Here is a 27,657-nt window from a genome sequence, read left to right on the forward strand (position 1 = left end):
TTTTTGCTGGGAAGGACAGTGGTCATGATTAAAGCAAGATACGTGTTCTCCGTTATACTGAAGTCACACAGTTTTGATGATTTACTTTCTCTGGAGCATTTTTTTTCATTTCCTATAAGAGTATTATAAACGTACAGCTATTGGCTCCAATTCAGATTTCACTTCCAGCAAAGTAAAGGAAGAGCTATTGCACTGAATTCAATGGAAATGCTCCAAGATTAGAGTCAGATCCTCTATATTTGAAGATGACATTCATTATAATAAACACTCATCGCTTGTTCTTTACTCTTTCCGAGCATGCACTGTGTTCTACATAAAAAAATAACCCTATCTGCCACAAAAAATGCTTTTAATTTGAATCCATTTTGCTCATACTTTGTTCAAGGTATCTGGAATTGCATTCTAACAGGACATCATTAAAAACCTTTTTAATAATATAAATGTGTCATGGTCTCCTATTCAGGAAATTTAAAGCTAGGAAGTACTTGCATATAGCTGAATTTTGCTGCTTCCACACCTTAAGTAGTTCATGTTACAAAAGGTCATTAAAGATTTAAACATTTAGATGCATGTTGTACTTTCTCTCATCTTGGAGCACAGAGATACGCATAAATATTTCTTCATCCAGCATGAGTCTAAGTATGCAGAAGGATATATAGTAAACTGCTATGTTATTATTGTTACCATTGGAAAAAAGTGTAGTCTAAAAATATATTACTAAGGCAGCACACGGTATACTAAGAAGTCTCTATGGCATAGTTCAAAATGCTTAGCAAACATATTCCATTCTAGGCGTTATTCAAAGGAGATGCAGTGAAGCCTAGCACAGAGCTCTGGACTCTCAGGAGACCTGAGTTCTATTCCTAGCTAAAGCACCTGCCTATTCTGTTTTATCCGGGCAAGTCAGTGCTTGGGTTTTCACACTTGTAAAAGGAGAAAAGGAAGGAAGGCATAATGCAAAGAGCTTTGGGGGAAAAAAATGGAAAGTTTCAACTTTATTAAAACTTCTGATTTCCTTTCAGGTCAACAGAGCAAACCATTCCAATCTAGGTGAATTTCGGAAATGATTTCTGGAACAGAAGTGTCCAAACAAGCCATTTCAGCAAGTCAGAAGAACTCCAATTTGGAATTTCTAGCACGTGAAACGTTTCAGCTTTTCTTCTTGATTTGGAATAAAACCAGACATTGCACAAATCACTACTGCGTGCCTGTGCACACCCACATTTTGCTAAATGACTTACATGCAAACTGATTCCTCTTCATCATGCAAGAAAAGTACAGCTGCCTCCACAGAACTGGGAAAAGACTCTTCCTCAAGAACAGAAGCCGTTTTTCCCGTTTCAACTTCATCCTTTTCCATTTGCCTCATGCTTTCTTCTTGTTTTCTCTCATCTTTGAGGAAAATAGGAGTATTTTCAATTCGCCAGTGCTCTTCCTAAAAACAGTGAACATGGAGGATTGAAAAATTATTCAAATATTTTTTGTTACATTTCTTCAGAAGTGGAAGTGGCCAGTACTGCCCACCCCTAGGCCACCCTGTCCCCCACCCCACTCACTCACGTCCTGCACCTTTCCTGCTTGGGCTCCAACTCAGGCTTGGGTGGTGTGGAAGAGCAGATCAGCAACCAGAGGTTCGCTGATGCAGAAGGGATGTGTGTCACCTTCTTTTTTTGGCCACTGAAATACATGCTGTGTGGCCCAAAAAACACTGCTTTTTGACAGCAAGAAAAGGAGAAAAAGGAAGTGGTGTCTCTCCCCTGTGGCAATGACCCTCCAGCTGCTCCCCCTGCAGCATATAACACCACCACCACTCTGCCCTCCCTACTGCTGGGCTAGATCCATTGCAAAGAAGTTGCAGGGTGCCAGGGAAAAGAGATACAGGGGTGGCAGGGTGAGCCAGCCCCTAGCTCCGTTCCAGCATCCCTACCCTTAGCCGGCAACCAAACATTGTTACAGTACTGCATTTCTTACTGTTTTCTAGTAACACAAATACAAAAAAGAGTAGATGTCAATTGTTTCATATGAAAGTGCCCCCAAATATTAGTTTTTAAGACAGCTGTTAGTTTTCATACGTTTCATGCAGAGTTAAGAATTCAGTTTTTCAAACAGAACCAATTATGTATTCGTTAGCACATGTCAGTAATTTCTAGTTGCTGCTAACAAAGTTAGGGTCTTATTGTACAAGGCACTACCCTTTTTGGGGGTGGGTGGAGAGACGTTTAACCATTTGATCTACTGACAATTTTTTTTAACAAAAAAAATCCATCTGAGAATGTGTTGCTCTACACCAAGAAATACCCTAAAGGAAAAAATTATTATTTGATTATGTTTCTCAATGTTATAAATGGGAAAATCAAATTATTTCACTTGTGTGCGTCAAATTATGTCTCTCTAAAATGTCCATTTTCCATTTTGGTTTGGTATTAGAAATACCAGATTTTTTTCTTTTCACAAAACTATTTTTTTATTTTTTATTCTAATTTGGAACACAAAATAATTTTAAAAAGTCAAAGCTTTCTGCAAAAGAAAAATAAATCTACTTTTTAATGCAACTGTTCTACTAAAACTCTGAACAGATGCTTGGAACCTTTTAATGTTTTAGAGAGAGAAAGAATTCATGATTTAAAGCTGTCTGCATTTTATTATTAGATTGACTGTGATTTCTATAACACTCCAGCTATACTTCTTCACACACCTCATCATGATACAGCTGTGATTTACTGGGGTTGAGCAAGGCTTCAAGAGTGGAAGTGAAGAATTACAAAAAAAAAAAAAGGAGCGACCCAACTCTCTACTCAAAACTTACCTGGAACTGAAACCATACTTGTATTTTTTGGTTCCACCTCATATTCCCCACCAAGAATTGAAGCAGAAGCACCAAAATCTAGGTAAATGAGTAATTTGCAATATTTCTGGTCTGTACAGAAAAGGCAAGAACAATTCAAAGAAAAAGCAAGCTCTTCAGCAGATTGCTCTGACAGTACAGAAGCTGCCCTAAAAGCCCAGAAATGAAGCAGTTCATTAAGAAATCTCCCTGGATATCAAGCAACCTACCCTAAGCGTAATTGTTGCTAAGAGGTATGAATACCTGCCCAAATATTCCAATTGTTGTACCAGAGAGATCGCTAAGAGCAACGCTGCAGTCTGCAGAGGAAGTGAGGATGAGCAGACAACCATTTCGCTCGCAGGTCTCCAGGTAGGTAACACGGTCGTTGTGCGGCTGAAATGACCTGACCAGGAGAGGTGACTCTGTTACCTTGCTCTCGCTGGGACTAAGACAGTAGTCCTGGTGAAAAAGAAATGTCAGTATTCTTATGTAGAGGTTTGGGGGCATATATATATTTTTAAAAAGCAGAATTATTAGACAGAACTATTGACATGCTGTGTGTGGCAGAGACAATTCCCTTGCAGAAGAAATAATGGAGTAAGTCAGCACAGGGTTTCCTTCCCATTGATTCTTTTGTGTGGGCTTTGAAGAAAAAGAGGGACATCTGATAGAAAGGCTTTTTATTAGGAGTATGGTCCAGGTTCCTCTCGAGTCAATCAAGATTCTTCAGACTTCAATTTTATCCCACCTTTATCCTTTTCCAGAAAAGAGGCACAACCCAATTGATCTTCATTTACTGAACCAAACTGGCAACAGGACAAACTCAAAGAAAGAATCACATACTCTCTTTGTACCTGTATATTCCATATTTTCACACATCCAATCAGGTCCCCTGTTATGAGGTAGTGACTCATTTTATCAATGGTCATGATTATAGATCCAGCTCCACCATGAGCTTCAAACTCTGCTATGAGCTTGTTCTTCACAGTACTCCAAAACCTAACATAGCCAGCACCTCCACATGACACCAAGTTGGCACCACCTAAAATATAGAAATGTAGCGGAATAAGCAGAGAACACACCTTCTTTATGAGCAGATTTCTGCTATGCACAAACCCATCATTTTAATATTGCACAAGGTGGCTTGGCAAATAATCTCCAGTTACATGCAATATGTATTAGTCAATAGTTATTTGAAACCTGACATTCCCATAGCAATGCAAAAAAAAAAAAATCTTGTACTAAAAATTGTGCTTTGGGGACCTTTTTTTTAACCTGTATTTTCTATTCATGAATAAAGTAAATCTTTATGTAAACAGTTTGCTTTGTGGCTATTTAAGTAACCCTAGCCAATCCTAATATACTTAATAGATGTAGAAAAGGCCCTGAAATAATCTTTTCAAAAGCAGATTTCCTAAATCATAAAAAAAAAATTGCAGACACTTTCCAGTTTGCTTTGCAGATACCCAGTGTAGATTTAGAAAATGATGGTCAAAGCAGCAGAGGTTATATTTTACATTCTCCAAGACAGAGAGCAACTGCATAAACTAGCACTAAACCAAATCCTGCCATGACTTACGTCCGGTGCAACCTCATTGACTTCACTGGAATTGCATGGGGTATAAATCAATGAACAGTTTGCCTACCTGAAAGTGGCTAGGCTTCAATTACAGACTTGTTCAGTCAAATCATTTAAATTCACTGTCAATATTAGTTATGGTTCAATCAATTCAGGCAAAATCAAGGATGGATCCAAACCAAAAGTAATATTTTGTTGTTGTTTGAAAAATATTCTAACTCAATCTAGGAGAAATACTGTAAGATCTTGAATTCAACCAGTTGATTTAGAACAAAATTTAAATAATATGTGATTATTGATTTAACAGCTTCCTTTAATAATAAGAGTTTTTTTTCAAATATTCTTATGTATTGTAGGCAAAGCAAATTGAACCAAGTTCTGCCATATATAAAATACTTTACGGTACCTGTCACTGAAATATTCTTTCTGTCTTCTAGGAAGAAAAGCCTAGTAATAGCATTGTTGCACTCAGCATCAGGGTCATAAAAGTCACCTGCAGATATTGTACATCTTTTGGAGGATGTTCTTTGTGAACTAAGTTGCTGTTGTAGGTACTGAGTATCTATAAGAGAAAATCCCTCTCACAGCGATTCAAAAGAACTTATTTGTGTAAACAGACATCTCACAAAACACTTGAAAACTAAAATTTTTAATGCTTTCATTATCTATCACTTTGTAAATGTCAAGTTAAACTTTTGAAGATGACGTTCAAGCCATTAATACACTATCAAAAGAAGCCTATTTCTGCCAGCCTTACTTATTGTAAACTGCATCTTACCTTGCAATTTGAACCGCAGAGAAAGCTATTCATGGAGTTAGATCATGGCTACACGTGTAGCAAAACCCCCAGTTTTTCTCTTTTTTTTAGTTTAAAAATACACTCCCTCCCCTTCCCCTAACCATTTCTGACTTTCTCTCTGCCCTCTGTGTCCCTTATAAGTGATTACAAGTAGTACTCGGTAAACTAAGATAAGCTTTTGTATGCTATTATTGTAGTAAGCTCCTTTTTATATTGTAAATAGTGTTCTGTTATGTTTGTATTGATTTTTACTGGTTTATATTGTATTATATTGTATTCCTATCATTTTTGCATTGATTTTTATCATTGCATATTAATACTGTATGGTTTAGGCCTGTGTCTGTAAAGTAATGGCAAGTTTCCATTTTGTATGTCAAGCCTCCATCTTGTGTCCTCTGCCCAGGCATAACCTACAACTCATACCTAACCAGTCTCGTGTAAATTGGTTCCTGAATGAATGGGGATGAATGATGGTGCTTGAGATACAATGGTAGCAGGCCTCTCTTCTGAATAATGAACTCAACGACTGGACCATCAGCTCAACGACCTACACTATGCCACACCACCTTATCCACGCAGGAGAAGACCCAAACTGGCCATCAAGGATCAACTCAGAGCCCAGGATAGGTAGCTATCACCCACCTTCCTTCCCCAAGCAAAGGACCCGGACTTTGTCCCTACATACTTTAACTTCAGTCCCTCCATCAAGCCTTTTTCTCCCCCACTATAATTATGTGGGTGTGTATGCTAGTGCTTGTGTGTAGGAACCAATAACTTCATAGGGCTGTGTAGCAGGTTGTCTGTTTAATAAACCTGTTATTTTGAAACCCTGAGTTGAGTTTTGTCTTACTGACCTCCCAGCCCTACTCCATTCTCTGTTTTCTGCCCCTCTGTTCGTGTGTGTGTGTGAGATATCTTGGCTCCTTCTCTGTGCCTCCCAGCTATCTGCTCACCAAACCTTGGACTTGCCTCCCAAGTAACCCTGGGGCACAGTGACCTTAAGTAATCCCAGGGGCCACTTTAACCTTAAATATCTCCATTCTCAAGTAACCCCAGCGTACATTGACCTTGAGTAACCCTGGGGGCCACCTCTCCTTAAGTAACCCAAGCTCCCCTTCCAGTCTGCTGGTTCTAATCCTAGCTCCAACAACTTTCACTGTCTTATTTTCCCTCTCTTATCTTAACGCCCACTTCCATCTCCCTCCTTCCCCTCCTTACAGAAATCTTTGACCCTTGACTCCCCCTCCCATAGTCACCAAGCACCCTAGGTATCCTAAGTACCCCAAGCACACACATACCACACCACCCAAGTTAGGAATATACCTGTGTGTATGTGCTTGAATTGGTTATAGGTGTGCATGTGCACCTAGTATGTGCATGTGTGCACCGTGTGCGTGTGTATGTGCCTAACTGATTTTTGCGTGTGTATAGTGCAATTGTGTCACACCCTCCCATCTAACAGTGCAATTTTGAGATCCTGAGAATTGGCCTGACCCTACAGGACAACACACAGAGTAGTCAGATGACAAGCCTTAAGGAAAAGACCTGAAGTAGTGGTCTCCATCCTTTCAAAGTAGATCACCTTTGGCATTTAAAGGCAACCCAAAATCTACTGTTCACCACCCACCACTTCCTGCCCAGTAAGTAAGTCTGTGGGGAGGGAAAGAGGGGAGCAGATTGAGATAAAAGAAAAAAATTTATAAGGGGGCATGCCCCCCCAGCAGGTAAATCTATGGGGGAAGGGGCTGAGTGAGGGGGGACAGATCAAGGCCCCAGCCCTAGCTCCAATTCCTACCTCACCACTGGGGTGAGGGATCTCCCCCCGCAACAACAGTGAGGGAGGGAGTGGGGCTGGCGTACGGGCAGGCCCTTCACAGCCGGGACAGGGGACTGTGAGCAGCTCATCCAGGGAGTGCAGGGAGATGGGGTATGCAACCCGGGAGGGCATGGGAAGTATGTACCCTTGGACTTGCACACCAGCTGGGCAGGCTGTTGCTACAAGCTGGGGCCAAGCGGTAACAGTGCTGGGAGCAGGGCTGGGAAGGGGCAGGGGGCAGCTGCAGGCATCCAAAAATTCACTTATGGGGTATGGGGGAAGGCAGTGCCTTGCTCTTCATGGCAGGGGTCTGGGCTGTGCTGCGTTCAGGCTGGGTGGCAGTGGCATTCGAAGGAGGGGCTATGGGGGACCATGGAGAATTTTCAGGTGCCTGCAGCCCCACCCTTGTAGCACCACTCCCAGCACTGTAACCACATGGCCCAAGTGCAGCCTGGAGCCACCCGTGCCCTCCTGGGCTCTGTGCCCCACCCTCCCTGCACCCCCCAGATGAGGCACTCATTGTTCTGTCCCACACCCCACCCTTGCAGAGCCTGCCCCTGCTCCAGCCCCACTCCTCCTCTCACAGCTGCTGTAGCTCCCTGCACTGTCTGGCTTGACGTGTCCCCCATCTGTGCATGGTGGAAGCAGCTGTCACTGACGGCTAGGCTTTGCACTCCAAGCCCCACTGCAGCTGGCTCAGGAGCAGTCCCACACCACATACATTCAGTTGCTGCACTGAGCCTTGTCCCCTGCCTGCCCAGTGGTGGGGTGCATATGGTATCGGGCTGCTCCCAGGCAGGCTGCAGCAGGGCTCAGGGTGCAAAGCCCAGCCTGCAACAGCAGCTGCCTCCACTGTGCACAGATAGAGGGTATGTGCCACTGGGGGCCTCTGCCAGGGTGTACACAGTGGTGGGAGCCCCCTCCCTTGGGCCTCTAGACAAGCTGCCTGGGCTCCCACCACCCACCCACCCAGCCAGGGCCTCACTGCCCTTACCCCTGCTCCTGCCTCTGCAGCACTCTGTCCCTCACTGTAGGGGTCTCAATATGGCCCTGCCCATTCCCTCCCCCATGGACTGACCTGCTGGGCTGGGGGTGGGGTGCCTTAAACTTAGAAGATATTACTCTAGAATAGAACTGAGGTAGAATTTCCCATCTCAGGGCAAATTACAAGGTCACAATTTGCTTTTTCACCTTGCTTTTCAAATGGGACTTTCCTAGGAGATGTTGTTTGTCAGTCCATGACCTGTACTACTCAACAGAAAAGGTAGCAGAAGCTGGCTCTATAAGGTTTCCAGTCTTTAATGAACACAAAATACATTTACTACCTTGTTTTCTCTTGCCAACAGTTAGATTGCTGAGCTTTAGCATGATCTGCAGTCTCCGAACCAGATCCTCAGAGGGTTAAAGGCAGTACTCTTCTAATGATTCCAGTAGAGCTGCACCAATTTTTAACAACTTAAAATCTGCCCCTCTGCAGCATAGGCCCCTAAATGTTCGGGAAGCTCTTGTTGTTCCTTTGACACCCCTGTTCTACTCACAGTGTATTAAGCATTCTTACTCTGAAATGTCTTGTTCCTACAAAGCAATGGTCTCCCACATATAAATTGTAGCTGACATACAGAGTAGATCTCTAATTCATTTCAGATACCCCTGATGAATACTGTCTGTGCAAGTGAGACAACTGATTTTCAAGAACTGTAAATATATATCAATATTTATTTCCCCACTACACTGATCATGGAAGAAATTTAAAGAAAATTACTTGGCAAATGCTTTCAATTCAGAGGCATGCTTCCTGCTAAGCTACCGTGCAATCCACTCCAGTATTTCTTGTCTAATGCAGTCTACAGCTTTAGAGTGGAGAATAATTATAGATTTCCAACTGGCATGGTGCTTAATATACATTATACCATTAGTCTGTGCAGAGTATCAGCCCAATGAAATGTTCTAGTTCTAAGCAGCCTCAAGGGTAGGCTCAGCAGGACTCACTTCCATGAATACTTAGTATTATTTATAGTCCAGCACTAAACAAGGCAAAAATTAAAGGAATGCTCTCTGCTGGAAGTAATAATATAAAAATGCTGATGTAGATCTGTGACAATAAACAGAAGCAATAGCCTTGAGAGCTACAGAGAATAAGCTGAAGCGAATAAAGCAAGCACAGCCTCAAGGCTGCTTTTTGTCACTCTGACAAGACAAAGGTGTAAATAATCCCCTTAGTCTGCACTCAATTATCAGTAATTTAGTGGTATGTTGAATATTATATGCAGAAGCAAACAGAGCTAATGTGTTTCATCTAGAGCCTGAAAGCACTGTAGCTTGAATAAGCTACTCACTCACCTGATTTTGATTTCAGAGACTTCTGCAGATCAAGGTGAAGCTTAAGGTAGACACTTTCCGTGCTGTTATCCCATATGACAATTTCGCCACCAAAGCTCCCTGTATTAGACAACGCAGCGTTAAAGCCTCTAGCCTCTTGATCCTTCAGGCATGAGAATTATTTGATTGCCAACACAGCAATATTTTCATGCTTTACATGATAGTTCACATTAAAAGGATTAGCTGGGCTTGTATTCTCATGTGCCTATCACATGTCAAACAAGGATCTCCCAAAAAAGTCACTGGAAAGGCATTGTTACTCTAGTTTTATATTAAAAGTAAACCGCAGAGAAGTTCACTGAGATTTTCAAGCAGTCTAAGGGATCTGAGCACATAGACAATAGGCAAGTAAGTCCCCTAAAGACTGCTTTCAGGTGCTACCTGTTCAAAAAAAACCCCAAAAAGTGAGACCTCAACCAAGGCCACCCTTGGACACAAGAACCAAAAATGACAATTGGAAGGCTATAGTTTGGGCAATCATGTAGCTTCAGCAAGGCATGACTTAAATCCATCCCCAATCTACAGGTCTGAACAAGGTTGATGGCAACAGATCTGGTCTGGTTTGTTAAACTAAATATTGGGTCTATGTTTTCACTTGCTTCCACTAGTGTCGTTCTGTAGCAATCATGAAGGTATGTTGGCATGAAATCAGTGTCTGCAAGATCAGCCAGGTTAGTGAGATTGGAGAGGGCTCCTTAAAATCAGCGATAGTCCAAGCATAGTTTTAAACTCCCTTCCCTAGTAAAAGAATAAAACTGTATGGCAACCGCCCCCCCCCCCCCACTCATCTATAATATTACTCCTTTTAAAGAAAAAGCTTTCCTTTTTACCCATATGTTTTCTGTGACAATGAACCTATTCCTTTGTCTTCTGAGTAGTTGTCTGGGTTTTCTCTTAGATAGCATTAAAAGTTTACTTGCATGACCCTAGCTTACTTCATAACCTTTATCCATTAACTGAAGATGGACCAGGGAAGAACTGTTTCAGATTTGGTGTAGTGCTGGGTTGAGGTCCTGGGTCAAAGTCAAGTGAAAGCCTGGGTACAGCTTAAGATCTAAAATGCCCAAAACTTGGGAAACGGTCTCCTGCTACGTCAGTCATTAGGAGCTGAAATTTCATAAGATCTGACAGGGAGGAGTTTTCCAACCCAGTCTAACCTAGACATCTTGCACACACAACCACAAGGCTGTTCATTGTCACTCTGATAAGAAAAGATGCAAATAACCTGACCCTCATTCACTCCTGTGCAAGTGGAGGTATAATTCTGCTGAAATCCATTGAAATACAACGGCATAAATGAGGAAAATCAAGCTGATAACATTCCAAGATTCAGTCCTGGCACTTTTTCCCCCTTTCTTCTTAACAAGTTCTAATTTGGTCCCATTTCATAGGTAGTACACCACAGCCAGTGGCACATTAGTAGCTAAGCCAACGCACACAGTAATAGAAGCAGCCTGGCGTAATAATGATTGCCCACGTCCTGATTTCCGAAAGATATATTAGTCAATAAACTTTCTGCTACCTGTAACTAGAGTATGTGGTGGTGAAAATGCAGCGCATAGGATGTCATCCTGATGCTGTACCCCTCCTTTCCACTCTGCAGGCTGAACAAGAAATTGCGTCATGTTACTCAGTCGGAAGACAGTAATTATCCTAATAGAAGACATACACAAATTTTTTTAAAAAGGGAATAAGTGAATCTTTTCTTTTTTTCTGAATGTAGCCATATTTGACTACCTCAACAAGGTTTTTAGCACTGGTAAAAATCTCAAGGACAATTTCCTCCATGTCCATCCCTTTTCTTTTCTCTTCTGCCGAAATGATTTCTATAGAAAAAAAATCATCTAAGGAAAAGAACTTCAGCTATTCTTCTACCATATTGCCAAAACAGAATGAAGAGCTTGCCCCTATTATCACACCCTGTTTCCTGCAGTGTGATGCTCTACCACAGATAGGACATGGAAGCTTTTGCTGATTCTAAGAAATAAGGAAAAAGAAGAAGAAAGTTGAAGGCTTTAATCTTCCAAAACTCAAACACTAAGAAACACTGGATCTTCTCTCAAACAATCTCTCTGAGCCTCCACTAAAATCTGTCACAAAAAGAATATCACTTCAGGACCTTCCAGTTCATGGCCCATCAAACCTAAACAAAACTGATGTCCACGCATACAATTAAAAGAACCAGTGCTACTTCCCTTGAGGTTAATGGAAGATTCTTAGTCCATTCCATTTGGTGAAAGATGATGTAGGAAGTGGCAATAATGCAATACTTTTGTGTTTCAGTTTGTGGAAAGTTTATTGTGATCACCAGTCTTTATGACCAAGTTACTTCCTGCTGTTCAGTAATTAATACCAAACTCAGCACTCGTGTCTCCTTCTCTATGACAGAGTAGGCACTCTTCATACCGCTTAGCTTTAAAATAAGAACTGTTATATAACTAAGTGTAACACTGAAGTTGCACATTACACTTAGACCACACTAAACCTGTGAAGTATTCAGCAATGCTGAAGTTAGAACATGCGGTGAGCAGTCCTACATTACGAGTTAATAGTTTCTTGCCTACACAGCTCTGACTTGCCACTTGAGGGTTGGTGAGCAAAGGCATGGCTAGGAGTCAGGACACCTGGGCTCTATCCTTGCTCTGGGTGTAGGGAAGAGGTCTGGAATAGGATTGTAAAAGGTTAAATGTTTAAATGTTTAAACAATAAGTATATTTATACCAGTAATGCATTACCAGTTAATGTTTAGTGTGCGGTAGTCCAGATGGGAAGTGAAGCAGCACAGTGCCTCAGGAACAGGAAGGCAGTCAGGAGAGAGGGAGTGGGAAGAAGGAACTAGTATACTAGTACCCATAGTATTGTCTGAGTGTAAAGTGTAATTTCACCCTAAGAAGCCTAAACTAAATCATGTCACTCACTCTAGAAGCAGTTGTCACCAAATCAAAGCAGATCAGCTGTGGTGATAATGGCCCACCCAAGCTGATCTGCTTTATTGAGTAAAACACATGTCGTCACTTGTACCACACTGGGGAGGGGCCCAATGCAAGACAATGGGTGATGTGTTCTCCTTGCCAGGGGATTCTCAGTTTCCCTCACAACCCTGCTCCTCTGTGCAAACCATGGGCCAGTGCAGGTCCCAGCAAGGAGACATGGGGCAGGGTGGAAGGGAAGCCAGGGAATTTCCAATGCCCTGTGCTGACCTGTGTCCCCATGTGAAGCATAGGTATGGAGTGGTATGTGAAGCAGTGTATGGAGGCACTGGTGATGCATAGGGGGAGCATGTGGCCCCCTAACAGGGCTGTCCCTGCAACTGATGCTACTGGCAGCATCCGCAGATGCTTGACATGCCCCCCTGCAGTGGTGTACCAATGTGGGGGGAAGGCAGAGTCGCATACTGATAGAGGAGGTGGAGAGTCGGTCCCCCAGTGGCACTTCTGGTTTCACTGGCAGCTTTTCTGGGCTCTGCAATCCGGCCAGTGGGGGACCCCTCCCCCAGCAATTGGCCACCAGGGAACCCCTCCTCCCCTGCTCAGTGATCGGTTGCCCCCCCCAGATTCAGGAGGCACCAATCACCCATGTATGGAGGCATGGGGTCCTGGGAATTCCCTGGTCCTCACACCTCCTGGGGGCACATCTCTAAGTGGGGAAAGTCTGGGCTTTCAAGCAGGAATAGCTCAAACTTTTCCCGCTTAAAGACACCTGCCTCTGGGATCTCCATGGAGTTTCTCTTCCAACAGGGAAGGTCTGAGTCCCTGGTTAAAGCAACATGCCCCAGCACCCCGTGGCTTCTCTCTGGGACCTGACCTGAGTAGATCCATGGCTCTACAAGTCAGCATGGAACAGGACCAGTTGTGGAGGCACTGGGCATTTCCTGCTTCAGAAGATCCCAGATGTGTCTCCCAATACTTGCTCCACTTACTGAAACCCCTACTTTCTCCACTTACTGAGGCCATCCCCAAGATTTCCTGGGATGCATCTGTGTAAGAGGGAAAGCTGAGCACACATTCCAGGCACTTGTCTGGATATCTTCCACAGTGAACAGGATCTAGTCCCCCACGCTTCAGAATCACTTACCCAGTGTGGTTGGAGAGCGCAGGCAACTCTGGCTGCCCACACTCTCCTGCCGCCAGCACGCAAACGTCCACCACAATAAAGCAGCACAATTTATTACTACCTTTGCCACCACCACAGATTTGGGGTATTTGTGGTGTGATAAAGGACATAGATGTCTGCTTGCTTCATCTTTGTGCTGCCATAAAACAAATGATGACAGCCCAAAGGCGAGAAAAGGCAACATCTGTTTCTACCCTTAGATATGTTTATAAAAGAGAATTGTACTGGTATTATGATTTTGTGTGTAAAAATACTTCTACTGATATCAGACTTTGTCTGGGCCAGATGTCTGTTTCTAAAGGTCAGTCTATGATCAGAGAATCATAGAAAATTAGAGTCAGAAGGGACCTTAGGAGATTATCTAGTCCAACTTCCTGCTCAATACAGGACCATCCACAATTATATTGCCCCAGCCAAGGCTTTGTCTAGCCAGGTCTTAAAAACCTCTAAGGATGAATATTCCACAACATCTCTGGATAACCTGTTCCAGTGCTTTACTGCTCTTCTTATGAGAAAGTTCTTCCTAATACCTAACGAAAGCTTCCCTTGCTGCAACTTGAGACCATTGTTCCTTGTTCTGACATCTGCCACCACTGAGAACGGTCTAGTGCCATACTCTTTGTACCTTTCAGGTAGTTAAAGGCTGCTATTAAATCCCTCCTCAGTCTTTTCTTCTCCGAACTAAATAAGCCGGGTTCCCTCAGCCTCGCCTCATATGTCACATTCCCCAGGCCCCTAAACATTCTCACTGCCATCTGCTGGACTCTTTCCAATTTGCCAATATCCTTTCTGTAATGGGGGACCCAAAACTGGACACCATACTCCAAATGTAGCCTCACCAATGCCAAAGAGAGGGGAATAATCACTTCCCTGGACCTGCTGGCAATGTTCCTATTAATGCAGCCCAGCATGCCATTAGCCTTCTTGGCAACAAGGGCACACTGTTGACTCATAGTCAGTTTATTGTCCATTGTAACCCCCAGGACCTTTTCTGCTGTACTAAGTTAATTATGATGTTTGTAATAAGTTTTGGATGATGCTGTACTAAGTTTGTGGGACAGCGGTATAATATCTATATTACATCCTTTTCCACTTGGGAAGATACAACCCTACATTTACTGTTGACCCTTCCATCCACCAATCCATCAGCCAGTGACGGTCTGCCATAGGGGCTGGACAAAGAGTTAGCACAGCTGCAGCAACAGATAGGAAGGATAAAGTATGGACTGAATCAAGGAAAGGAGGCAAACTGAACAGGTAATGAAACTCTAACCTCCAACCATCACAGTAGGGAGTTATATTCCATAATGTTAGCCAGGGTGGAGGTATACTAAGTGGCATGATAGTTTCTGGATGATATAATACAATTTAGTTTATCTCTGCAAGCCAGAAAAAAAGCAGAAGGAATAACAGAAACCTGAATATCAGTTCCAGAAAGAGAACAGAAAGAAACCCTAAACTGAAAGTGATGAGAACAACAGTCTTCTAAGTGAAATCCATGTCACATTCTCTAAGAGACAAGTCTTGTAATCCTGTCTAATCTATAGATTGCAAGCACAAGATTTATTTTGACTACATTTTGCATGGCATCCAGCAGAGACATGTTTTATTCCACTCCAGTGTATTTACATTGATTTTCTATTTCCCATGCCAAATAAACCTTGATTTATTTAAAAGAACTAGAATCAGTGGCTGTTGATGGAGAAAATTCAGGGATAGGACACTCCTATGAACTGAAACTCAATCCAAAAAGCATCCAGTTGTCCAGATGAAGCTCAAAGCAAGGGCACAGTAACATGCAGTCTCAAACAGATGCTGCCAGAATGATGGTCATCTTTTCCAAAGAAAAAGCTAAGGGAAATGTTGCAGGGTTGTTGGTTGTAGCCACATTGGTTTAAGGACATATGCAGGCAAGGTTCTTTGGGTGGATTTGATATCTTTTATTACACGAACTAAAAAGTTGGGGAAAAGTTCTTTGCAAGCTTTGGGACACAAACAGCCAGGTAAAAAGATGCAACTCTTACTCATGAACCTTTTCAGGCCCAGTGGCTCAATCCAATGGAAAATCAAAGCAATATCATTGATGTATTTAATTTCAATCTAACTCTATTGTTCACCTTGAGCATCACTGCAATTCAGAGTGATGATATGTGAGTCACTAATGAGCAATAACTGTCTTCGCAAGCATGCACAAGTAGCAACGGTATATTTATAAGATAGATAAGCATTTCTGGACTCAGCCCTTGAATATATATGCCTTAATATTTAAAAGCACTTCTTCTCCTTTTTTAGAATACTGCTTATATATATCATGTATTCATGGCCATTAGTAGGGATTTTCTTCCTGGTTTTATAGCTTTTAAAAGTCACACACACACACAAAAAGAATCTGGTTCTTAAATTTTCAAAGAGGATGAAAAGATACAAAGGCAATTTATTCCATCCTATTCCCAACCCATTAACATAATACTACACTGTACAAATGCTGTGTAAATTACCTTTTAGGTACAGCAGCATCTGCATTCACTGAATTTCCAAATTTATAGACAGAATGTTTTCAAATTATGTCCTGCAGTATTTTTTTTCCTAGCACCTGCATAGCATCTTAGTGTAGAAAAGCTCTTTTATGAACTTGTAAATTCCTGCAGGAATTCTACCACTTCTGAAGCAGATTTTTTCTTCTAGTAGAAAGCATAGGGAATGGTGCTTTATAAAGCTAAGGAAAGTCAATATTGTGGCAATTCTATGCTACAGGCAGTAAATTTTGCAGTTGTCTCACTGTGAACAGAACCCTCAACAAAAGATTCAGGATCCACAGTGGAAATACTATTGCAGTATTGGTGCTATATTTGCAAGACATACCACAAGTAATCTCCCCAACTCTGCTACAGCTTTAAAGTAATATTCCCCCAACTGATGTGCAGCTAGCTCTTAATATTTTTCTGAACTGCATTGCCACACAGTCAATGAGTTACTGTGTTTGGAGAAAATTAGACCATGATGGATTTTATCTCCAGAAACTGAGACAAACAGCACATTTTAGTAATTTATCTCTTCCTGGTTTGTATTATAACATATACAATACCTGTCCCAGCCTGTAATTAATATTGTCTCCTTTAGTACCAAGATCTGGGAGATATCAACAGCTCGGTCTTTTCCAATGCTGAGCTTGTGGTGACAGTGTCCATTGAAATCCCAAATCTTCAATCCAAAAAAAAAAAAAAAAAGAGTAAGCCATAATTTCTTAGCAGAGACAAAGCAGAAAATCTTCTGGTAACTTCAGAATCAATAAAGCAATGAAAAAAATAAACCTATGGAGTCCAATTTTTTTCCTCTCCACTGTAAATCAGAGATAACTATGCTGAAGACAGTGGAGTTATAATGGCATAAAACTGGTCTGGCTGGCCCCTGCACAGCATAATAAAATTAATAAATAATACTGGCACACAGCTCTTAAATAGCACTTCTCATCCATAAATCTCAAGACACCATACAAAGGAAGTAGAAGCATATACCCCATTTTATAGGCTGGAGGAACAAAGACACAGATTAAATGACTTTCCCTAGGCCCAAAAGAATTTCAAGAACAGAACCCAGTGTCAGAGGTGGGAAGAGATGCCAGGTCACATTTGAGTCCTGTGTCCTATTTCTAACACAGACACCATATGTGTTCACTTCTTTATTCATACATAATTCATTGACAGCTTCATCATTTTAGTCATGCTAAACACAAGCCAATAAGATCTGTCTACTGGCACATCCCAAAATGTATACTTTAGGTATCCTAGCATGTATTGATTTATAGCACATTGGCTCCTACAGATTAAAAGTGCTGGAACATCTCGTTTCAGGTATAATCTATTGTATATTACAAAGTACTACACAGAGGAGTTATTTCTGCAAAGTAGATTTGCCATTGAGAAAACATATATTGAGTTCACGTGTTGGCATTCTATATTTTTCCTACATGCAGTAGGAATATGTTTTGAAGGCATTGAATGTATTTGTTAGTATGAACAAGATACAGAAAGCTTAATCTTCAGGGTTTATTAACAGCATAAAAACACAGTAATTTCCTGTTTAACCAATTTATCCTAAGGTACATGATGCTAGTTCAAGAATCTGCCTCCACCCTATTTTTGAATTTTGTTTCAGTATGTTCTTTGACTGAAGTCTGATCTGAATGAAGTGTTTGTACTCATATAGCTATTCCACTTATGGGGTTTCATGGGGATAGAAGTATTGGGGATTCTTTAATACCAAAATCAGGGTTGCTGAAGCTATACTGATATCACAATACCTTGTACTGGTGTAGCTTACTCTTTTCCATGCAGGAATAAACTATACTCATATAATTACATTCTGCATTAGGCTGGTTTTACCACCTTAACTCTACTGGTTTAGTTATGGTACATTTTTTGTACCTAAAACACATATAGGATGGACAGGTTAGCCATCACTCCACTTTCTTAGGCACAGAATGTTTTATGCTAGGATTTCCACTACTTTGAAATAGTGTCTGCACTTAAGATTACTTCCAGTCAGCCAAGGGCAACAGTATAACTTGAGTCCCAAATTTCAGCTAAATTTCTGCATTACTTCTGCTAAGGCACTTCATTGCCCCCATCCCCATCCTTTGACTTGTCTGCAATAGATTTGTCTGTAAGCACTTTACAGTACTAACTGTCACCCTATGTGTTGTGTCAGAGTGCTTAGGTCCACAGGGACCCACAGTTACTACCACAATAAAAATAACTGAATGCAGTCTAACCAGTTATTCAAAAATTAGCCATGTGTGGGGGAATAGCCTCTGGGAATAAGGATTTTCAGAAACTTAAGCCAATAAAATTGAAAGAACCAGACATCAACCCATAATATTTTTCAAGCCATGTGAATTTAACATGCCTCGATGTGAAGGACTGATCAGATTGACTTAATGCCTGCCATAATACTGCCCGGTTTTCTGCCAATACACCTATGTCCTGACTTGAAGCACACACCCCAATATTCAAGCCCAGAGACTGTCATTAGAAGGAACTAAAACACCAACAAGCAAATTTTACGATGGTTTTGTAACATTGTCAAATAATCACATGGAGATTTGGAAGAAGTTTATAACTTCATTTTAAGGTTTGATATAACAGCACTTGAATAGATGTCTCCAGAAGTAAAAAAAAAAAAAAACCCAACCAAAAAACCCATAAAAACAAGGGCATTATAGACATGCTACAGGAGGCAGGGATGCTTTAATTAGCACAGCTCAGAGCCATGCTAATTAAAAGCACCTGAAGTGTCACATGTATCAGCATCCCCATGCTGAAAAATGGCAATGGGGCACTTTGAACTAAAGCTCATTGAATGAGCTTCAGTTGAAAAGTACCCCACTGCCATTTTTTAGTGTGGGGATGCTGATACACGTGATACTGGAGGAGCCTTCCTGCACGTGTATAGGAGGCCCTAGTGTTTTATCTTCTGCATCAACTTAATTGCCATTTCTGACTAAAAACTTTCCAAGCACAAAAATACGGGGTACCACAAAGCTCCAGGGACTCAGAGAAAAGCAATGAGAATAACTGAGCATTAGGGTTAGGCACAGAAATTACACACAAACCAGTATAGTGACTGAAAACCGGTTCAAATCTGTAACACAACAGAAGTTCAGTGCACATAAACCACTTTCAAAATAGTTGAAACCAGTTTAAGATAAACCTAGATGGATGTGTTAGGTTAAATCAGTTTGTTTAACTTTTGTCCCAGATCCCCTCTGGATTTCTCAGTCCCCCAGAATCCCAGGATGCTTTGTACCTCCCCTGTAAACCCCTCACCTCTCAGGGTGGGAAGGCTAGCTTTGGCCCATGCTGTGTGCTCCAGCTGAGCAGGGAGGTATGCTCTAGTGCCCCCCCAGTTTCTGGCCTGGGCCACTGCAGGCATATGGCTGCACTTGTGGAATCAAGAGTGAATGTCTGTTCAATTCCTTATGGGTTCAATCTACACAGTTTAAACTAAACTGCAAAGATTGAATTAGTTCAGCCTCCAGCCTTTTGACTGTTTGTACTTAGCCTAAGGGGCATATTCTGTTTAAGACTAGGGACTATGATAAAATCAGGTGGAAGACAGATAACAAAGAGGAAGGTAGGCAGGGCAGTGTGGCACCTTATCGATTAACTCATTCAGAGACGCATAAGCTTTCACAGGCTATAGCTTACTTCATCAGATGCTATAATGAAGCTTATGCCCTCTCTGAACCAGTTAATCTATAAGATGCCACACTGCCCTGCCTTCTGATTAACTTTAGACTAACATGGGTAGTTCTCTCTACTCAAAGAAGAATGCTAGGGGTCAAATCTGGCATCTCTTTCTGATATAAGCACTCTGTTTTAAATCTATGAGAACATTTGAGTGATGAAGGAAAATAGGATTTGCAAGTTCTTTAAAGCAGGAATATACCTTAGAATTTCTAGTTGGTAAAGCACTAGGTTTATTTAAAGCATTAGATGAGGAACTAAATTTAACTGCATTTTCCTGACAACATTATGACTTCAACAGCTTTTCTGTGCAAGGCTAATAGTGTGTGTTGGGGAGGGAGTCCCTGTTTTACAGCGGAACATTTTGACCCATTGTACCTAGATGGAGAGGACTGTGAGGGAAGCAAATAGTGTGAAATGATTTCTTTTCACCACACCTTTATTGTCCCATCTGTGCTCCCTGTTAAGAACCTTGTCTCACTTGCATCCAATGCCATAGTGCTAATCTCAGCATCCCCATGGCAACCGGTAAACTGTTTGATTTTCTGCCCAGTGTCGATCAGCCAGAAGGTAACGGTAGATCCTATATCTGAGCTGATTACCTAAGAGAAAATAGAAACCGTGATGAAATTAAAATGTATTTATAGGTATGCATGTGTATATATAGATACACAGAGAGATAGAGATGCATGTGTGTTTACATAGCTTGATTACAGCAGTCATAGAATCAAAGAGAATTAGGGCTGGAAGGGACTCTCCAGATCATCAAGTCCAACCCCCTGCATGAGCCAGGATCATCCTATTGTTACCTCTCAGCAACCTGTTCTTGGGGAATCCTGGCACAGGACGCAGCCTGTCTGACTCGCAAAGAATTTTCCCCTACCTGAACAAGAACTGATTACGAAAGACAATGAAGATGCAGTGGGAGACACACCTAAAGCTCTCCAGAAAAGGGTGACAAGAATGAAGAACTCTCCTAGGTCTCATTTGCATCCAAGATGGAACCACATGACAATTAATTTACATGGGAGATGGAGAACAAAAAGCCGGAAGCAAAGACTGCAGTGAATTTTGGGATCAGAGAAGCAGGGAAGTACTGCATGATGGGGAATCTATGCTCCAAATGCTAATCAACCCACATTTACACACACCCAGCTCAGCATTTATCAGACCAATTCTAATCTGGATTTACAAAGACTCCCCCCCAACACACACGCACACATACTTCATCTAACCAGAACTAAGCAGAAGTAAAGTTGAATAGGCATCTCAGGCCATACATTCCCCAGTCTCACTGTGGGAGGCCTATTTAAACTTGATTGACTAAAACTCAGTTGCTGGGTTAGGGAATGCTGAGGCAAAGAAACAGAGACAGTCAGAGGGGGTATGGGCAACATTTGAACAAAGGTAAAGGGTTCATCACAGTGTCCAGCCCGTTGGAGCCCTAACCACAAACGCTGTCATACTTTTCCTGGGAAGACTGGTGGAAGTCCTCCCCACAAAGTTTATGAACACTCCAAGTAATCCCCTTAAGTCTGTTAAAAGAATACGGTCAGATCTGGAAAAGTCATACTAAGCTGAGGCCTCTTCACAACTGGTAAAAATACAAAACCCTGATGCTGCAAGCTATCTACTGCTTCTGAAGAAACAATGAGGTATCCCATCCAGTATATCTGCTATCCATAAGAATTTCAAGCTGGCTCCTAAGTGTCTGGTTACTCCTTAACCTTATGTTTTTCCTCGTTATTGATCACTTTCTTAAGCTGTTCCAAACCAGATAACCCCTTGTCAATAGAAAAGACAATTATTTACACTATTAAAAGAATGCTTTGAAGAAGGGTATAAAAGCAGCAAAGTTGTGCTTCAAGAAAAAAAAGAAATCTCTCTGACACCATCTGCTGTTGTTCTCAAAAAGCTGGAAGAAACGGATCATCTCCCTTCAAGGATTGTGCTAAGAACTTTATCTATCAGCACTGGAACCCGAGTGCCTTGGACTGGTGAGATCCCAGCTCTCACTCTCTCTCTCTTCTCTCTAGGCATAGATTTCTGAACCTGAATTGTATTAGTTAAACTTGAGCTAAGTTTCCCCAAATACTTAGTGAACCAGGGTAGTATTGTAATTGCTTGTGATTGTATTCCTTTGCATGTCTATTATTACTAGTACCATTATACATTTCATATACTCAGGAATAAATCACTTTTAAACTGGTAGTAACTGAGTGTGTTTCCTTCTCTACTTTCCTTCCCCACTTGCTCTGCAGCAACGCTTCTTTTACCTAAGCTAAAGGTCTCTGCGAAGCCCAGAAATACCGTGGGGTCTGCTCATCAAGAGGCTACCACTACTAGGACAGTTAGGGCAAAAGATTGGGACGTGCTGAGTTTGAGACACATAAGGGGATCAGCTTGTACAGGCTGATTGACCCAGCCTGGCTCAGACGTGCCCTTATGAACTGAATGCTGGCCCATGAGGGTGTCAGCTGGACACCCAGCCTGATTCAGAGGTATTCTGTTCACCTGTGTGCTTGTGTCTGACTGCATTGTGTTGTTACCTTAATAAACTGATTCCTGACATATAAGGGTGTCAGCCTGTCCATGCTGATCAACCCATCCAGGTCAGGAGTGTCACGTTAATCTGTGCGTGTTTGTGTGTATGACAGATTTGGTGACTGGAGGAACCCAGCCCCATTGAAACTGAGTCTTGCAAGATAGCTCCGCTGGGGGTGAGGACTTGCAGAAGGGAGATATACAGCTCCATATAGCAACACCAGTACACAAGCAGCACATTGATAGAATTACAAAGACCCTAGAAACATATCCCTAATAAATGAGCACACCCCAAAGTGATGGACGAATCTGGTAACACTATACAAATCATAATCTAAACTCTACATAAGAATGCCTTCAACTCTGACAACACATATGTGTACTGCTTTTATTACTAGCATGCAATCAGTATTAGCATGTGTTTTTTCCATCTTTGCCCCTTCATGACATTAAAGGATTTCTTATCCCACACAATTAAAGTCTAGGGGAACCAAGAGGTGACTAGGATCTTTTAACTCGAGGGAGAAACTGGCAAACTTCTTAGCAGGGATGAAGCAAGTCACCTTCATGGACACAGCCTTTTGCTTGGAATCCTGGAAGCACCTTTAACAATACGCTTTGTGCTGTGTGGTCAGATAAATCTTCTCCACTTATTTCAAAGAATTGATCCACTGAGTAATGGATCTCTAAAATTGATCTATAGTAGGAAAAGTAATTTGGGGAAGCTCTCAACACACATTAGCCTCAATTTAGAATTCAGTCGCAAAACCAGACATTATAAATTATGAGACAGTCAATTTGAACAGATTCTGAAGATTTCTTTCTTATAGCCTGTGGGTGTGAAATTGTACAAAAAATAAAAGAGGCACATATGCATACTTCCATTTGTTGTGTACTCACTGCAGGGTCAAATTTTACAGTCCTCAGTCCACTCAGTCCAAAGTCAGGCAAGCTTCCCACTGAAACAAGCAGGAGATTTGCCTGAAAAAGGATCAAACCCCACAATGCTTTTTCTTGGATGCAGTGGTCATCAGTAAGAAAAAACTAATGACTAATAGGTTGTTACAGTTCTATCTCTTTTCTTAGAATAGAAAATAACTATGCAACGTTGGTCTGGGATACCACTAGGATAGCAAGTAGTGACTGCATTAAATGAAAACTTGACACTGTGTTAAGGTTTTTCATGTACAGAAATTACTGAAAATTAAGTGGAGATACTTTCGTTGTTTGTTCTTTTCAAAACACTTTTCCTCATGGTTAAAATCAAATGCTCCACAATAGTCATCTATTTCTACTAGCAAAGAGTCTATAACCCCATTCCAATCTAATTTAAGAAATGCTAATCAGTGATTCCTCAGCAATCTTAGAAACAAAATCAAATTTCTCTCCTACTCTAATTCACATTTCAAGAAATGCTCTTGTTCTTGAGAATGTAAGTCCAATACTGCACCTGCCAGCATCCAGGAGAATTTTATAACAACTACTGACCACAAATGCAATAAGCTACAGCATTTGGACAGCCTCATATTCTCCACCATTGCATTCTAGTGGCAATTCTTGAACAATTATTATTGGGTATTGGCCAAAAAGAACTAATGGCTTGTTAAAAGTATAAGTCTATTGAAATGAGGTAGTTACTATTTAAGGTTTAATAAGTAATTGAGACTTTTTTTTACATGCTGCATACTTATTTCATTAAATTTCCTATGTTGCTTATACATGCAAGGGAGTGATTTTCTCTCTGCCAGAACATTGCAAAGCAGACTATTAGATTTTTGTATTTTAAACCTTTCTGAGTGTTTCTTTTCTGTTTCCCCTAGGTATTATTTTCTTACAAGCTTCCTTGGAAAATAATGCGTTTTTAATTCAGAAAACAGAGTGAACATACAACATTTCCTATCAAATGCATGATGCTCATCACAGTCAAAACCAGCAGGTGTTGTATTCAAACATTCATTCCCAAATCACCATGCGGCAACATCTTATTTTTCTCCTCTGAGTCTTTGCAACAGTTAGTCCACATGCTCCATGCAGAAATCAGAGAGAGGAACAGAGAATAGATAGATATACAGCAATTAGAGAGTTTTTAAATGCTCTGACTTAATGGTATGTGCTCTGGTCCATATACTACCAGAGGCATTTCTCATTTGAAATTTGAATTTCAGTTCACAGGGGAACCTCTCCTTTGACTATCATTCAGAACAAATGATGAGTGTATCAATAGCAGGCAGTTCCACTTTTAAAGCAGGACTTGTTGTATTTATGAGCTCTGTGTACAATAGCATTTTAAACACCTGAACACAAAACGTACTCTCCCCCACTTTATAGCAGCACATCCTTTCTCTCCCTTTTTTTCCCCCACAGTAGTGCCTAGAAACCCCCACCAAGGTGAGTACCTTGCCTCAGCACAGTCTGGACATTTAGCAAGAGGATTTTGCTGTCTGAAGAGAAAGACAAAGAGGGGAAAAGGGAATGGGCAGAGACTTGCCCAAGATCATTCTGCAGCATAACACCCAGGTACCCACAACCTACTGCCACCTCTTTCTGTTTGGCACCTACTATTTTGCACCCACCCTTCCCATTTTTTGAGTATTACACTTGTGCTGATTCTTTTAGAAGTGAATGAATGCACTCACAGGGAAAATATAATACCCACATCAGACAGATATTGTGCAAGTTAAGGTCTGTCCTGTGTTTTAAAGCTGTGATCTGCCTAGTTTTATTACCAAGCTAAGTCTGAACATCTAGAATGAGCCAAGGTTTTGTCCTTTAAAAGAAAGGTTTCTTTAGAATGGCTTTGTCTTGAAAAGCCACCTGTCTCCCCTCTTCTATTCCCTCATTTTCTGTGACTCTCAGGAGTCTTTAAATTCAACTTCTAAACTCAAAACATGTGCTGTTCATTAGCCCAGACACCAACACACCTGTACTGCTTCATTCAGAAGCAGGCACTCAGGCCCAGTAGATAAATATTGCCAAGGCTGATTTAGCAGCTGGAGTAAGCACAGATGATTTTCACAGGGAAAGGTAAAGAATATTGAAATGAATTTATAGAGACCTTTGAACAGGGATCTTCTCCTCTCCCCTCTGTCTTCTCGTTCAGGACTTCCCTCTCTGTTTCACTTCACATCTTTCTTAGCTCCAGCTCTCCCCTTGAATCTACCACATGGCTTTTATCCATCCCTTTCTGATGCCTGCTTTCTCGCATACACATGCAAACCCCTACTCTCCTAATGACTAGCACAAGGGGAGAAATCAATGGCACTCCTTGTCATCAGCGCTAGTACACCTACCATGTCTTGGTCCCCTAACTAGGCAATAGTTTTTAATGATGATGACAACAACGATGATGATGATGATGATGACAGCAATAATAATAGTAAATCTTTGCTTCCTACAGTATTTTGAAAATTTGGGATTACACCATTCACCACTGTTTCCAGGCAGGAAAGAAATAAGAAACAGCCAACTAAAATTGTGAGAGGCATTTAGACAGGCAAAATTCAACACGCAGAACTGAAATCAGCCCAGTACACCTACACCACTACTCTCCCCATAATACCACAGGTCCTCCACTGGTTGCAAGAGGTCAAGACTTTCGTTTCATATCTTACCTTTAGCAGAATGTTTCTCCCTACCACTAAAGCTGAGGCAATGCTTCAGAACTAAAGCAAAATCCTTCTCCCGAATGACCTACACAGCAGTGCTCAACTTCTAGCCTGCGGGCCAGATCCAGCTGGCAGAGCCATGCCATCCAACCCTTTGCAGACGGACAGGGTATCTGTGGCAACAATAACTGCCATTTCTCTGCTGCCGTATTGCAGCCAGAAGGGAGCCCAGTGGGCCAGATAACATGGCCCTGCACACTAGAATGCACCCATGCATGGCCGGATCAGGGCACACAGGGTTGTACCAGCACACAATCAGGCTGGCAGGTGGAGTTAGGCCAGTGAGCAGATGGATGTGGCATGCAGGGCCAAGAGTGCACTGGATTGTACCTGAGGAACCACCCCGCATGCCAACCCCACATGGGATCTGGCTCATGGACTGGCCCCTGTCACTCCTCTGAGCCAGAGATTGAGCACCGCTGACCTAGTCAGAAAGTCTCACCTAGTCAAATGCTTACCCAGCCCAACCACATTCAGCTGTGCACTCTGACTGGATCAGAGCACAAGATGTAGAAAAGAGTTATCACAGGCCTGTTCTGCAGCAGGATATGTATGCTGGCCTGCTACATCCAGACTGAGCCCAATGACTCCACGGGACTTTATGCAGGCGCAGAATCTTACATGCTACAAAGTTTCACTGGTGATTAACCTGCCTAATTCACAGCCTGCATCCTGAAAGGAATTCTTCTTGAGGTCCCATCTCACACATTGGCTTTGCTCATCTAAATCCACACATTTTGCAATGGGAAACTTCCAGAGCATCAAATGGTAATGTAAGGAACCAAACTAAGAGAATGACCAGCTGCAAAACTTGCCGTGATTTATAACCAAATACAGCTCTGTGCATGGTATTAAAAAAAACTGTTGTATGTAAAGGGACTTTCCCTAAATGCACAAGCGTGTAATAGAGAGCAAGTACAGTAATATTTTCAAGAATAAAACAGTGAGCTAGCTTCCCTAGGGAGGAGGCTGGGAAAGCTTTAGGAAATACAAATATTTATTTTTAACAGAAATTCAGATTCTGCCCCACCAAAACAGTATGGTTTTGTTTTATTTATAGTGAGGCATGTTTTTAAAGCATTCAGGATAGGTGCCCTTTTTCAGTCAGACCACAGCACTTCTGCCATGCTTTAAACACACATTTGTACCAATAAATGATTACAAAAAGCCATCATGATCTGCTGATATCCCAGATCATCCCACAATATGCTAGGAGGTTTGCCTTTGCTGAATCTCAACCTGTAGATAAAAGAGGCCATTTGGGCAGAACTCAGGAAAATCTATCACAGAGGCATTTCCCTGTATAGCAACTGTGGCTCTTCATTGAGATGCAGGTAGTGCTCCAATACCAAAGACTGCAGTGCATCATTAAAGTACTGTGAAGACAAACAACACTCACACTGCATACCAAGTGGTATTACATTTAACTGAATCATTTTATTATGAATACATCCAGGTCTGCCACTGTGAGCCACTTGTGTAAAATGTGCTGGCAAAAATGGATCTTCACTAATTACATTTCATGCATATTTCAGAACTATCCTCGGGGATACAGTAAGGTGGCTATAAAGAGGAATTTTCTAACCAAGTTCATTTGCAATTTGCAGCCATAGCAGGGCTGGTTTTCCACAGAGATAACTCTGGAACATCTCACAGTGGGGATGTTATTTTTATTATGGGTGTTTCTTTG

General features: G+C 41.7%; 1 protein-coding gene across 1 annotated transcript in view; it reads right to left on the reverse strand.

The window, feature by feature from the left end:
* Nucleotides 1-27,657, reverse strand: part of WDR49 (WD repeat domain 49) — a 70,194-nt gene that overhangs the window by 8,028 nt on the left and 34,509 nt on the right. Inside the window, exons 9-16 of the mRNA XM_019532686.1 lie at nt 20,196-20,360; nt 16,599-16,714; nt 10,923-11,053; nt 9,362-9,460; nt 4,813-4,968; nt 3,682-3,869; nt 3,089-3,286; nt 1,242-1,435 (exon numbers count right to left, since the gene is read on the reverse strand). Coding sequence (XP_019388231.1) covers nt 1,242-1,435; nt 3,089-3,286; nt 3,682-3,869; nt 4,813-4,968; nt 9,362-9,460; nt 10,923-11,053; nt 16,599-16,714; nt 20,196-20,360 — 1,247 coding nt within the window. The remainder of the gene's footprint in view (nt 1-1,241; nt 1,436-3,088; nt 3,287-3,681; nt 3,870-4,812; nt 4,969-9,361; nt 9,461-10,922; nt 11,054-16,598; nt 16,715-20,195; nt 20,361-27,657) is intronic.

Source organism: Crocodylus porosus, unplaced genomic scaffold (genome assembly GCF_001723895.1).
Source record: "Crocodylus porosus isolate Cpor-Errol unplaced genomic scaffold, CroPor_comp1, whole genome shotgun sequence".
NCBI lineage: Eukaryota > Metazoa > Chordata > Crocodylia > Crocodylidae > Crocodylus > Crocodylus porosus.